The sequence below is a fragment of the Pempheris klunzingeri genome, chromosome 11, assembly GCF_042242105.1.
Source record: "Pempheris klunzingeri isolate RE-2024b chromosome 11, fPemKlu1.hap1, whole genome shotgun sequence".
NCBI lineage: Eukaryota > Metazoa > Chordata > Actinopteri > Acropomatiformes > Pempheridae > Pempheris > Pempheris klunzingeri.
Window position 1 is genome coordinate 9,521,680 of NC_092022.1, and position 15,226 is coordinate 9,536,905.

Below are 15,226 nucleotides of genomic sequence, written 5' to 3' on the forward strand. Positions count from 1 at the left end.
AAAAAAAATCTCATCAATTATATTGTACAGTAGAGATTAGAAAAACTAATGCATTAGAGATAGAATTTGGATTTTTATTTTTTTTTAATTTGTAATTATAAGGAAGTTGCCTATTGAAATATTGATCCCTCGTGAGAAGGCCTTTAAAAAATATATACAAATAAACATGGTCTCTCCACCCATCACTCCTTCCCATGTTTCCTGGCCCGCGCAGGCGCAGTGGTAGGCCAGCGAGGCTCGGCTTCACGTGTGCTGTTCATGGTGCTCTGCCGCTGGTGGTGCGAAGTCAAACAAACTATACACGGCCCGCCCCCTCCCGCCGCTCATTGGCTGATAGGATAGCAACGCCATGACGTCACCAGCACCCTATTCGTCAGAATCCGAGGCATCAAGTTTAGCTGTCAGACTTCGGTCCAGTGTCAGATCTTTGTCGTAACTTACCCTCATTGCCACACTTACAAACACGTTAGTATTACTTGTGGCCGTCGGCAGCTGACATGGACCACATTAAAGATGGGTGGTTTACGGAAAAATGCGCGTTGTGGCCGGGGCAAGCGATGAGCCTCCAAGTTGAAGAGGTCCTCTACAACAAGAAATCCAAATTTCAAGATGTTATGGTTTTCAAGAGGTGAGGACTTCTAGCTACAAGTTGGCTAACGTTGCTAGCTATTAGCGTCCAGTAGAACTGAATGAGCAGTCTGAAGCTCATGGGTTATTGGGAAGTTTCCTCAGCCGGGAGCTACCTGTGAGTTGTTCCCTTTAACTCAAGTTTAAATGCACAAACAAACTAGCTAGATAACGAATTAACTACAGGTAGGAAGTCATGGTGGTAACGTAAGTAAGGATAACTCTGGATTGATGGAGGGCAGCCGGTAGCATTACTGACAGGTTAACAAACATCACGGTTGCAATTTTTATTGACTGTTTTTTTTGCAAGAATGGTAGCATTCATGTGCTGCATCTACTTAGCTGATGTAAACATTGTGATCTGGTCTATTTGCCGTCAGGGCTTTCCAACGTCATACTTTGCTGTCACTTTTCAGTAAAACCTATGGGAATGTCTTGGTGCTGGATGGAGTGATCCAGTGCACAGAGAGGGATGAGTTTGCCTATCAAGAGATGATTGCCGGCCTTCCCCTGTGCAGCCACCCTTGCCCCAAGAAGGTACGACTCAGATCTTATTACTCGGAAATTCATGGATGTGTAGGTTGTCTTCGCACAAGCTGAGTCACGTTTCCTGTCTTGACAGTCTGTATGTTCCTCTTTATGCAGGTACTGATCATTGGCGGTGGAGATGGCGGTGTGCTACGGGAAGTGGTGAAGAATCCGCTGGTGGAATCGGTGGTTCAGTGTGAGATAGATGAGGTGCGAGAAAGATGACTGACAAGGAATCTTAACATCTCTTTAGAGAGCTGCACTGATTACTGTTTTTTCCCCCAGTACTGCACCTGAGTAAAGCCTGCTCATATCAGTTTGCTCATATCGGCTTTGTCTGCTGTGCAGGATGTCATTAATGTATCAAAGAAGTTCCTACCAGGGATGGCCAAGGGATTTTTCAGTCCCAAGCTCACCCTCCATGTTGGAGACGGCTTTGAATTCATGAGACAGAACCAGGATGCCTTCGATGTCATTATAACCGATTCCTCTGACCCTGTCGGTAAGTGCCACTGTAGCGTTACAGCGCGTTTCTTTGCCAGCTGTCACATGAGATGATCCTATTCTGAGATCCGTTTTTTGTTGCAGGACCTGCTGAGAGTTTGTTCAAGGAGTCTTACTATCAACTGATGAAGGCGGCATTGAGAAACAATGGAATTCTTTGTTCCCAGGGTAAGTTCCTTTATTCATCATCATATACAAACGATTATAATGAAGCAATTGTTGGCATTGAAATTCTTTAATCTCAAGCTCACTTCAACAATACCCTGACAGATAGAATCTTTAAAAAAAAAATTACAAAGTAAAACCATGTAAGGGGGCAAAATCTAGAGAATTGAAGAAATAAAATGTTGCAGAGATTCAAACTAGATACTAACCATCTGAAGATGGAACAGTGCCAAAAAAAAAAGCAGACAGGAAATGAACATGCCCTCTCCTTCGCTCGTGTGTCATTTTCACAGGAGAGTGTCAATGGCTCCATTTGGAGCTGATAAAGGAGATGCAGACCTTCTGCAAGACCCTATTCCCTGTGGTGGACTACGCCTATAGCACCATCCCAACATATCCCAGTGGCCAAATTGGATTCATGCTCTGCAGTAAAAACCCTGTAAGTGTGCTAGTCATTCTTCATTTGCCATCCACCGCGCACCTCATTGTTGTCACATCTTGTCTGCTGTGTCTCAGTGATTCCAGCAAATGACTGCACTTCCCCCTTTTCTCTTTTGAATTAGGAAACAAATTTCAAGGAACCAGTGAAAGCACTGTCAAAAGAAGAAATGGAAAATATGGACCTTAAATATTACAACCCAGAAATTCACAGAGCATCATTCGTCCTGCCTGAGTTCGCAAGAAAGGTAAATGTTGTTTTGTATGACTTTTTCATACATGATTTGTATGCAGTAAGCACTGCTGGGTGTTAATGCATTGGCTACTTTTCCACTCACTCTCTTCCTCACCATTGACAGGTACTCAGTGATGCATGACCAGCAACAACAGACCGCCATGTTCATCCTCCACCAGGCTCCCAGACCACAGATAAACAACGTTATTGTATGGTTTCTTCACCTCCTCAACACAGTCCAGCACTACTGAAGACGGTAGCCTCCTAAAGAGTTTTATGGGTGGAGGCGACTAATAATCAGTGGGCTAGTGAGTTATACAGAGAAAATGTTTGTGTTTCCTTCCTTCCGGTCTTACACGCTCTTGGTGTTTATTTATTTTTCTGATGTGTTTCGTTTCTCATCGTGACTCTGTAATCGTCTTATCAGAATTTTGTGAAGAGCGGTTTAACGGGCTGGGCTGAGTGGGAAGAGCATTGGCATCAAACCTGACCTCACTCTGAAACTGTGTACTGTTTCTTGGATTCACTACATCTCGACATTATGCAATATATTACATACCAGATAAGAGTATGTATATGTAATGTATTGCTGAGCTTATATTTGTAATGTTTAATATCAGTTTGTGCTCATAGGAAAACACACAGTGGCCATCTGTCATGACTGGATAGTCAGAATACTAATGTGTCCTCCACACATGAACCCTATAGTGCCTGAAATTGGTTGTTCGTTGTTGGGAAAAATAAATCTTGTTCTGTATCTATCATAGTGCACCGGGCTGATAGTGTTCTAGAAAAAAGCTCAAGTGTCAAGAGTTGAGAATATTTACCCCTTTCAAATATCACCAACAGAAGATGAAACTCATTCTTAACTTTTCCCGGTGATTTGATTTGGAAGAATTTAATGTAATGGTGTTAAAACATAAAATTAAGTATGGCATTGGAGCATCGCAGTGCAAGAAATGTCTTTAAAATGTGAATTCATTATTCAGTTTCAACTTGCAGTATTGGGTATTGACTAAGCCTGTATGCTGATTCATCTCATTGTCAATTAGCTACCACTTATTAGTTGTAAATCCTCATTTGAAGCTTTGTTGAGAAATAATGTCATACCTGAGCAATGAATTTGTGTTTTTATAAGAACTGTAATAAATTGGTAACGTGAAATGATTATTTGAGGGCTGTTTGCATTCAATCACTGGCGGGTTTAGTCAGGAAATGCCTCTTTATTTTCACAAAAGCACAATATGACAACTAGACGCAGCTCATTTTGTTCTGGTTTTAGATTTTAATATCTTTACAAGGAGTGATACTTGAAAAAATAAATGTGATTGCAGGATTGCAAGTTATTCTGTGCTTATTTCACCCTGGTCACAAGACAAGTTAAAAAAGTTCGTAAGTAATGATTTGTTCGACCCACTCGCCCAGAATCTGTCCTATAGTTTTTAGTTAATCTTTACCAGCATTACTTTCCGACCAAATGCAGGTTAATATGTTAATATGTGCTTCAAGAGCTGTTTCAGCCGCAGTGAACCATTAACAGTCTTGATGGTGCTGGTGTGAACTGGTACGCTGTAGAACCACTGAGTTCAAAGTGCAGTATCAGTATTCGGGCACAAGGTGGCATCCTGTAATCTGTTATGTATAAGCCAGTTCCACATATTGAGGTGTTGAGGAATGCATTCGAATGATACTGACTATGATGAGAATATAACTTTGTATTTTAGGTTTTCTTTGAATTTGCTCCGTCAAATTGTTCAGGTCAGTCAGTGTTCTGCAATGCGACGTGTTACAGTTGCCCTCAGTTGCGTCAACTCTGGTTCTTGTTGTGTAACACCTCAGTCCTCGCTGGTTTTCTGTTTAAATGTGGCCAACCTGCAACAGTGCAGTACAATAGTGTGCTGCCTTTACGGTGGCTGTAATCTTAGCTGGATTGCTTGTCCTCATGAGTGTTCACATACTCTTAATAGGAAATGAAATAATATCCACTGCCTCACATTTAGAGGGATTGTCCATGAATATTTAATTTAATGTTAATAATATTTGCATTAACTGGACTTTGAAGACAATGTATCACTTGGGTCCTTTTTAAGTTCTTATGAAAGTCATATTGAAATGTTTCCAGTGCAGTTAAATAGACAGATTTACCCAACACAAAATCCTCAGAGGATCTTTGAGTCAGTGCTCCTTTGTGATCCCTTTAAGGGAGTTGTTGAGGTTGTGTTGGAGGCCATACGTGAAGCAGACACAGTGAAAATAAGGACAGGCACGCACATTAAGAAGATCTGGGAGAGCCTATACCAGTCGTCATGCTGACGTTGTTCACTGTTTGAAGTCTCTTGCAGGATGGACCGCAGATGCTTTTAAGGAGGCCGAACGTTGCAGATTCTTCAAACACACTGAATTGTCAATATAGCCGTTTCAACAGTCAGCTAATCTTTGGATTGGCTCTGGGCCTTCTTCAGATCAGCCGTGTGCGAAGAAAATACCTCAATCACTGTTTTGAAAGCAGGACAAATCCGTTTGAACGTACCTACCAAGGCCTACTAGAATGTAAGTACTGTATGTTCCCTGCCGGTGGCACTGTCTGAAGACGTCACAACATTAAAGTCTGTTAATGCTGCTTTTTTCAGCTGTATGTCCTGGAGGTTGAGGGCAGCTTCTCAAACACTTGAGACAATTTCCTCCAGGACAAGAATGCATGTTGTATGCTGTAATCACTGCTCCATAATCAGTTTTGGTGAGGAGTTTACCTCATAAAGACCGGGATAATTGGGTTTTGAAGTAGTTTAGGAGTAGCTCACACAAATCTTTCCTTTTGTAAACTGCTTAGAAATCGAACACATAAATGAGTCTTTACGGAAGCTGCAACATATATGTGTTTTTTTTTCATTTTTTTACATAATCTCCATACCCCCCACACACACACACACATAAACACTCTCCAGTGCAAACCTCCAAAGAATATTGTTTAGGAAAGACCTGGTTAAGAAAAAAAAACAATAATGTACTAATTTTAAATGTGCACTGGTAGCTGGAAATAATGTCTCATGAGATGAATCCAGACAGCTCGGCCTGTTCATCTACAGCTTATATCTAACTTGACCTGCAGAATGAGAATCCAAACATTGAATATGACTTTTGTTAGTAAATCTAGTTGGGCTGTAGTTGAACAGCTTTCACAAATGTATTTGTATTTGACATGATTTTGGTTTTATTGATGAAATGAACCTGAACCTGCCTGTAATATCTATCCTGAACCATAGGCCATTGTCTGGTTTTACATAAAGACAAGCAGATCAACTGCACCTACTTAATTGATGACAAATGAATGTAGACCATGGTGCATTTCGTTCTAAATTGCAGGAGAACAATTGCCCCTTCTTCTTTAAAAAAAGATAACAAACAATGTTTACGCCTGAGGTGATGTGCATTTCCTGAAGACACTGCCTCAAGTCATGATGAGTGTCAGACCGTTCAATTGTAATCTGCAGGTGTCACAGAAGCACATAGAAGCACTGTGACAGGAATCAGATGTTGTCACGGTGCCAAACGCTGGGATGGGTGGGTAATCAACAATAAGTAGGCTTGTGATCTGTTTGTATTTCTTTGAGGTCTTTTGATTGCTGCTACAAGGAAATATGACCATTTTTGTCTTGAGAGTCAAAGACGGGTGGAGAACATCCAGTTAATGAGTTGTGGAATTGTTCGTCCACCTGCCGGAAAAGGTCTTGTTTGAGATTGTCTGTCATAACTGTCAATATATTAGTTGCATGTTGATGTCAGAACCTGGTTTTAGCCCAGTGACGTCGTCACCCGCAGCAGGTGTTGCTTCTGGTGAATCACATGAACGCAACCACCTCACAATTTGTCAAAAAGGTTAACTATTGAGCAGCTCCATTTGTTCTGTCCTGAACCCTTCATTTCCCCTCCTCTTCCACGCTCACATAGACATCCCCCCACCCCCAAACACACATGCACCCTCTATCTTCCGTCATACACCCACCACCCCCTACGTCAGTGGCAGACCGGGGGAGAGGCACATAAAAGGCTGAGGGTCTTTGGAGGTAGAGCAGAAGAAACATCTCTGGTGTCCAAATCTTGTGATCAGCTGCCTCCAACTGCACTGCACTTTCTCCACCACTCACCTCTTGGATCTCTGGCTAGTCTGAGCTGCTCAGGCTCTCTCTCGCTCTCAAACACACACTCACTCACTCACACACTCCAACCGCTGTGAGCCTCCTGCTCCTGTGACTGTAGGTCACCCGCACTCCTGTCACAGCATGCAGCTCCTGGTGGTGTTAGCAGCTCTCATGGGGGTTCTGTTCAGCGTTAGAGCAGCCGCCGTGCTTCCTGTGGAGGATAGGAGCCCCATCCATGTGAACAGGGTGAGAAGGGTGATTGCTGTTCATATGTGTATTATGGGAAATGTTCTTTGTAATTTCAGCTTTTATTATTGATGGATTTGTCCATTTTTTGTGTGAAAAATAGCTTTTGAAATCAACAAAAACAAATATTTCTAATTTGCATTTTTAAAGAATTTTCACTTGAAAATGAATCCTGTTTTTTTTTTAGTCTTGGTAATTCCTATCACCTTGAATAGCAAAAGTAAAACTTGAGACTTGAGCTTCAAAGTAAGATGCAAGATGTTCAATTTTCACATTTGTTCCCTTCTTTTCTGATTTTTGGTCAGGAGCTGAGCAAAGAGCGCAAGGAGCTGATCCTGAAGCTGGTATCCGGCTTGTTGGACGGAGCTCTGGACAGCAACATGCTGCCTGGGGAGGCTGGACCTGTGGATCTTGAGGAGCCGCTGGAGTCTCGTCTGGAGGAGAGGGCTGTCTACAACAGGCTATCACTGCCTCAGCGTGACCGCAAAGCCCCCTGTAAAAACTTCTTCTGGAAAACTTTCACCTCCTGCTAACAGTGCCAAAAAACCACCCGGCTCTGTCTGCCTACTGTGCTCCTTCCCTCCCAGCTCCACATGAACTGCAGTAGACCTCAGCTGTACATATCATCTGCACCTGTCAGACATGCCACATCGATGGACTTCACTGACACAGTGTGTCTGTTTGAATATTGATTATTTATTTATTAATACAATATATGTATTTATGTATGTTTCATATGTAACAGTTTCTTTTAGGGTCAACAATAAAGCATGGATATAACATTTGACCTGGCAATCACAGTAATTTGCTTTTGGAAGTTGATCAGAAAAGAAAAGATCGTATTTTCCAGCTGCCTCTACAATATAAATGCAAAGTCAGATTTAATGCAAAAATGATGGCTGTATTCTTATTGTGGATATACTGTGCTAAATTTTGTGTAAATATGTTAAGGGGTTTGCCGTTATTACGCAAATACAAACCAAACCATAAACCAAGCTGTAATTGTAAATTGTGCACAAACGCATTTTTCATCTTGATTAAAAGCCAAACAATCACTGTTCTTAGTTTGTTTTTTTCAGTGTTGCTGTTAAGCTTGAGTGCCAATATGAGTATCTTTGTACTTTGTAGTAGGCAAAAATAATAACAAGAAAATTAAAAAAAAAAACTAAAGGGTAAACAAATATTGCAACTTAACATAAGAAACTATTTAACATTCCAATGTGCAACAAAAAACGACAAAAATCAGTACCAGAAAAAAAAAATCGACCCTTAAATTAAATTAAATTAAATTAAAATAACAGCCTATTGGTGATTTTTTTTTTTTCATAAAAACAATACAATTATCAAATTGAATTAAGATAATGATGTTGTGTCTTAATGCTTTACACATTTAAAGAGAGTCTGCAATGTAAAAGAATTGTACATGTCTTGGTGCATGTTTTATTAGTGGTCCTTATTAATTCCTGGCCACATGTTCAGGGAGACGCTTCAGTGACTTATCACAGGTCATTAAATATGCCAGTAGGATAGGAAAGTAAATAAATCTGAAGCCGTATTCACTCAATGATGTCATTTTACGGCAGTAGCAGTTACATGTAGCCTGAAAGGTGTACCTGTTGTACAATGAAACAGTGACAGATCAGCTCTTTTAAGAACAGATCAAAAAAAAAAAAGATGTGCAGAATTCACCCTGTGTGATCCAGCCTTATTGTTTGATAGGGAAAGTAGAGACAAGGCTGCGGCTGCATGTTGAGATAATGAAGCGGTCCCTGTGTGACCCTATCAACCCCGTTTTCGACTCTCGCAGCAAGCAAGTGGGCACACTGGCTCCCAGCGGCTTGGTTCTCAATCAGTCACACTACAATTACCACACGCTCTCATAGCCCTTCTGGCATGTCTGACCAGTGTGATAAGTGTGTTTCTTAACCACCTATTGAGATAGAGCGTGGAGTAGGTGCAGGAAACAATCAAATATTGACTTTCAAGCCGGGACCACAGTCCCCATTACTGAACTGATTTCATGTGCTGAATTGCATGCAGGTGAAATATCCAGTTGTCGGAGACAGCTCAAATGAAAATTACAGTTGTGAGAAAAATGGCCTAAAATAAAAGCCTGCAAATGTTTGCACACTTACTTCTTTTTTGGACACGATAAAAGAGTGACATTCCTTTTTGCCTCACTATCACTATATCACCAGATACCATGTTCAGCCCTGCAATGTTGATCAGGTCAAGCTGTCTGGTGTGAATGATAAAACTGGCAATTCAGAACTGAATCCAGATTAAATCTCTCAGAGCAACTAGCTAACAAATATTCATCTTTGTTAGCTGTCTTTTCACTTTCCCTCTGTTGTGCTGAGACTTGTGTAATTAGGTTTTGGTTTTTTTTTTTGTTTTCTGTTGAGCGCTTTCTTAGAACTTGAGACATAACTGGTGTTCTTGTTAATGTAAGTGAGTAGAAAATAGCTCACAGTAGTTGCATAAAAACAAAATGTATACGACTTCCCCCCCTGGTGAATGTGGTGTTTGAAGTGTCCTTCCAGCCATAATTAATGCACATTGCTTAGGAGGTTTGGCATCGGGCAATAATCCAATGAAAGACTTCGAAATGTTTGAATGTGTGAATTCTTAAATACCCTACAATGGTATTTAATATACCACCAGAGTCCGTAGAAATCCTACACAGCCAGAGGAGAGGCTAAGCTCAGAGCAGTTTCCACACACACTCTCTTCTCACCTGGGTTTCTGTGTCATTATCCTCCCAAAAGGGATGAATAGAGAATAATGGCTAATAAATGTGCTTGTGTCACAGGTGCAAAAACATGCATTTACATAACTTCACAGTCCTGATTCAATTACAGGTGTAACAGTATTGGCCACGGTGATGACATTTTTCCCACTTATTGTTGTTGTGTACGTCTTCAAGACAGTTGGAGAAAAAAGCTCTTCAGTGATCGATCCCGGCAATCGAAAACACGACTTGATGGTGAGTTGCAGTTCCACAAATTTCAAAGCAATGTAATTACATGGTTCTGGCAACCGCCGGGACCTCCGTTCTATCGCTTTAACAATCTTGAATAGACAAAGGCTCCTGTGGGCTTACTTGATTACAGTTCATCACACTGCACCTTTCATTCTCAGTCGCAGTAAAAGAAAGAAAAAAAAACACCGTATCAAAAACATTTCCAGGTTCACAACCTCCGGAAGAATAACTAGACTGTTTTTTGTGAGAACAAAAGAAACAATCATTTTGAAGAATATAGAAATTTGTCAAACACAGAAAGAAAGAAGGAAGAAAAATGCAGGATCTGATACCAATCAGTATATCTGGGTTCGAGATTATGAACACTAAACAATTTGATGTCAGTAGAGGTGCTGTCCACTCCTGACTTTATACCCCTGGGCTCAAATGAGCATGCAGAGCAGCAACATCAAAGCTAATGCCTGCAAGCAAAGCATTTTATTGGCTTTCCTTTTGATCCGAAGGAGAAGGGAAAGCAGTGCTCAAGCCTAACTGTGTCATTCAAATTTAAATGTGACTTCATATGTGCCGGTGTTTAAGAATAACAAAGACTTAGGTCGGCGCACTTCATATGAGTAAAAAAACAACTTCAAAGTGAACCCACCATGCTTACATAAATGCAGAGAGCAGTGGAAAGTAAATTTTTTGGGGTGGTATGATTTTGGCTGGTGGCACATCATGATATATGATTCATGATTTATGTCTACTTCGTGTAGCATAATTTTATCTCTCAATGGAAAAAGAGTGACCACAAGTCGTCTGAGGCATGTCCTCTGATGATCAAATTTAGGTTTAAGCACAGTCATATATCAACACGCTGTATGAAATTTCCTGGTGGACATCTAGTAAAGAAAGTAAAGTTGTAAAGTAATTTAATTACAAAGTAAAGTAAAGTATTTATCAAAGTAATTAAAGTAAGTAAAGTATTTAGTGAAGTAATTATTGGACAACAGGCAAATATCCTCATATGACTGTTTGCTTTAAGCTTCCAATCATCAATATTTAAATATCAACATTTAGTCACTGTGTTAAATCACTATGTGTAATATTAAAGGAGTTAGCTGTGGAGACAAACCAACACAGAATTATCATCCAATTCTGTAGTTACCCAGAGCTTTTAAGCCTATTTTTAAGTCCGTGTTTTTGGTTTTAGGGCCCACAAATTTTCTGTATGGTTCATTCTCACCACTTCGCCAACTCCATTTCCAGCAACAGCAGCAAGCAATAAGCTCTAAATCCACTGCAAACTACCTGCCCAGCCCCAAACAGCAGACACATTTAGGAATATCTAGGAGGCTAAAAAGCTAGATATTTTCCTCTGGAGTTAATGGAGACCAAAACTGAGCAATCAGGAGTACATTTATCAGGTGGCCAGAAACTCCAAATGACTTCCATAAATATTGTTCTGTTTCTCCCGGATGTTTAATAGGAAACTGTTTGCTATTTCTGTTTTGTAAGATGATGATATGCCTGGGCCTTGGGTTTGCCTGCTTTTGTTGTTTCTTTGTTTTGCCCCCTAATGGATAACAATCATTTAATGCAGCGTCAAGTGTCAAAGGCATGTTTGGGCATCAGTTGCCAAGAGTTCCCACATTACCTAGAATACATTTTGAGCAGATGACAGAAAACAGCCAGACTCGAAAGCAGTGAGGAGATTTCATCCACCTGTGATGTTTTCACTGTCTTGGCTGACACCAAGTTAATTATTCTTGACGGGAATCTTGAATCTTTATTACATCATACATACTGCATCTCAAATGGATTTCTTCTGTAAATGTATTCAATGTTCTACTTTTTAGAAAGATGTTACCTGTAAAACGTATCGTACAGTGTCATGCATCACTGTGATCATTGTGTTCGTCTCTGTGATTCACGGATGTGTCAGAACTCATTTTCATCCCACACTGGTGAAGATTTAGAAACGCTTAACATCACACGGTTCCCTAACCCGGCCTCAATCGGTCAAGACAGGCCAAATTAACACCCAGCGTTCGGCTAATGCTTCTGTGGAAAGGTGTGAACAGGCAGGTTGTGTGGCAATTCCTCACCAAAAGAAAAGGCTGCGTCCTCGTCTGTAAACAACAAACACAATCAACAGGGAATTACAATATGCTGAAAAAAATTGATTTACACAAAAGGACCATCTGGAACCATATTTTGAAAAGAAGTGAGTCTCAGATTCAGGTTACTGCAGCTCAGAGTAAATTGGAAATGTAAATATCATACCATGCTAATTTTACATTTTAGCTAAGAAAAAGAAAGGAAAATTACCCATCACACTCTTCCTGAATTTTTATTTGATAGATTATACAGTGGGTGTACATGTTTTGTTTGAAAATAAGAGATGGAAGTTCGGAGCAGTTCATAGACATGTGCTTGTACTTTATTAACCCAGCGACTCTGGACACAGCGCCCGCAGCAGCCTTATTCATCTCTGTCAGCCGCCTCAATTTGTTTAGCGGTGACATTTTAGATGGGCTGCATCCAGAGCACCGAATAAATGCAGTATGGTTGACTAGCTGAAGACTTCTGAAGTAAAAGAAATATAAAAATTACCATTTTTAAAACTGTTTTCAGGCAAGTGCATGCGTGTATACAGTAGGTTTGCATCATTAGTGGCTTTTCTGAGTGGACTCTCCTCTACTCAGTTGAAAGAGTTTTGATTCCATGTCTCCCTGCTATTGATCAGTCACTGCCATTTATTTTCTTTTAAGTAAAGTTTTGTAGGTGTTAACATGTAAACCAACAACCAGATGTTTCAGATTAAATAAATGATACTTTTCAGGGCTTTCAAAGGCATCGTAAAAAGCTATGTCATCAGTGACACGGAGTCTTTGACTGGTCAATGACACCCATTGAAAGTGAACAAAACCTTGTAGCACACACAATACACAGGCTTAAGTGTCTCTGATGTATTTCTCTCAAAGAGTTCTCCTGTTGGGGAGCACCGATGGGAATGGAGAGATTGTTTTGCCCAGCAGAGCCTAATGATGCCTGATGGCTTATTCAGCCGCCTAGTGCCAGCGCTAAAAGCTGATCATTATAGGACCCTGTGCTCTTTCAGTGCTAAAGCCGTGGCTCAGAAAATGAGCTGTCACCAGCATGAGGAAGGGATGCAGCACACCGGTCACTATAGTGACCCTGTTCATTCTGGATGCCACTATTTAGGGAGGCTGGGCAGGTCTGTGGTGTTAAAGCAAAACACAGGATTTTGAGAATTTAGTAAACAATGACCTTTAAGGAGTGTGGGATACAAACCACAGATTTCATTTATTGTAGCAAAAAGGACCAATATTATCAGTTTAATACAAGATGTCTTAGACTGGGGCTCATTATTGTGCTCTGATGATGACAACTCGGCCTTCCTCTTGAGATTTGTTTGCGTTCACACTGTGTAATTAAGACTTAACAGTTACATATAAATAAATAAGTAAAAATGTACAAAATTTTGACTAAATTATCCCCAATGACTTGTTTGAAAAAAAACTATGAATCTACAGCCATGCTAATGAGGCTCTATATAAGCACCACAGGTACAGAGGTGCTTTGAGCTAAATGCTAACATTAGCATGCTTACCTACACACACTGACAATGCTAACATGATGCTCAGCAGGTATAACGTAGACCACTGTTGCCATCTTAATGTATCCTATTAGAGATCTGTTGCAAACCAATGCATGCCTGTGCATCCTGGGAGAGGGATCTCTGCTCAGTTGCTTTTTCTTGTGTTTCTTCCATTTTTTTCCTAGTTAAAAGGGTTTTTGGGGGGTAATTTGTCCTCATACAAAGGTCTAACCACAGAGGGTATCATACACTGTAGCCTAAAGACTGTGAAGTTTCCTGCGGCAAATTGTGATTTGTGATTTTAGGCTTTATAATTAGAATATGACTTGATTTGACATGACTGTAAGCATGCTATCATTTGCCAATTAGCACTTAACACAGGTTTCTGCTGGTGTAAACCAAAGTAAACATCTGACCTGATGATGATAATAGATGAAAAGGTAATGGATCGTCAAAGTTAGTTCAATTTATCCTGAGGTGGATACAAATGTGTGTATCAAAATTCATGGCAATTCATCTGATATTTGTTTTTCCACTAAAAAAAACTCAAATTACCTTTAGAGACTTTTGGTCTCCACTACAGTGGGAGAGGGATTCACCCTCTGGAGACTATGAATGTAACATTGCATCCAATAGTGGCTAAAAACACTAAATGTAGATTTGTTGTAACATCATTTAGGTAAATTTCCCCTTCCTCCCATTAAAACAGACATTTACAGTATTGTTCGGCCTAAATATCTTTTTCTTTTTTGGCATTTTTGCCTTTATCATCAGTCAGAAGATGGAAAATTTTGGGAGAGAAAGAGGGAGACGAAGTGACAACAGGCATCCTTTTCAAAGCAGGGACTTTGCAGACCTTTGTGCCACCCAGGCCTAAGATAATCTGGTGATCAGTGAAAACACAACAGATTTTTGCAGTAGGAGGATTCTGTGTGTCCAATGTATGAGCTTTACATCTGAAAAATGTCTTTCTTTTCCCCCCAGAACTGCCACACGTTGGTTAAAATATACTGATTTTAAAAAACAGCAAAATAAAGCAGGTGGAATCAAGTCCATTTACAGGACATACTGCTTTATATCAGCCATATCCTATGCAGTTCCCTTTTCAAACTTTCAGGTCTGATCTTAGCCTGGTGGGCCATAATCATTTTTATTGGTTAATCAACCTAACATTGCTCAGCAGTTCGTATTTTTCAGGAAAGGGCAGTTTTACACTTACAAAACCTACAAAAACAAAGAGATCGCCTCATATCTTTGGCTTGATTTGACACTGCAGATTACACAGTGCCAGTCATTTGTACAATGCATATATTTAATGCTTTATTTGAAATAAATGATTTATCAAAATTCCTCTAAATACGTCACCAACAAACTATTCTCAGCCAAGCAAGAGATAATTGTATAAGCAGTGGAGCAGAGGCATTGTGGTGTGGAGGTGATTGTACTTTTGATGACAATGCAAAACATGTAAAGTTTAATTGTTTTGTGCTTCGTTGACCAACTGAATGACACTCTACGCAGACGACTCATCTCATCACTTCATCAATTCTCTCTCCTTTGGTGAGGATGTGTTGTCCGAACAAATTACTATTGTGTGAGTGTCTCAAATGTTTCAAATCCCTCAGCAGACTGTAAACGATCTCCACTGGGGTTATTTTGGCTGAAAAGCTGTCAATGATGGAAAAATGTGTTTTGTTGTTAGTTATGCTCAGCAGTTATACAGCATTGATTTTTATTGTTGAGGGACGCTTATTAGA

The 15,226-nt window shown here is 40.2% G+C and overlaps 2 protein-coding genes across 2 annotated transcripts; both read left to right on the forward strand.

Moving 5' to 3' along the window:
• Positions 1-442: 442 nt before the first annotated feature.
• On the forward strand, positions 443-3,258 carry srm (spermidine synthase). Its single transcript, XM_070839577.1, has 8 exons — positions 443-628; positions 1,044-1,164; positions 1,273-1,365; positions 1,504-1,657; positions 1,744-1,827; positions 2,118-2,263; positions 2,388-2,510; positions 2,622-3,258. Exons 1-8 carry the CDS (start codon positions 498-500, stop codon positions 2,637-2,639), a joined length of 870 nt encoding a protein of 289 aa, XP_070695678.1. The 5' UTR covers positions 443-497; the 3' UTR covers positions 2,640-3,258.
• Positions 3,259-6,777: 3,519 nt separating this feature from the next.
• LOC139210266 (somatostatin-1B-like) lies at positions 6,778-7,415 on the forward strand. Its single transcript, XM_070840280.1, has 2 exons — positions 6,778-6,882; positions 7,188-7,415. Exons 1-2 carry the CDS (start codon positions 6,778-6,780, stop codon positions 7,413-7,415), a joined length of 333 nt encoding a protein of 110 aa, XP_070696381.1.
• The last annotated feature ends 7,811 nt before the right edge of the window (positions 7,416-15,226 follow it).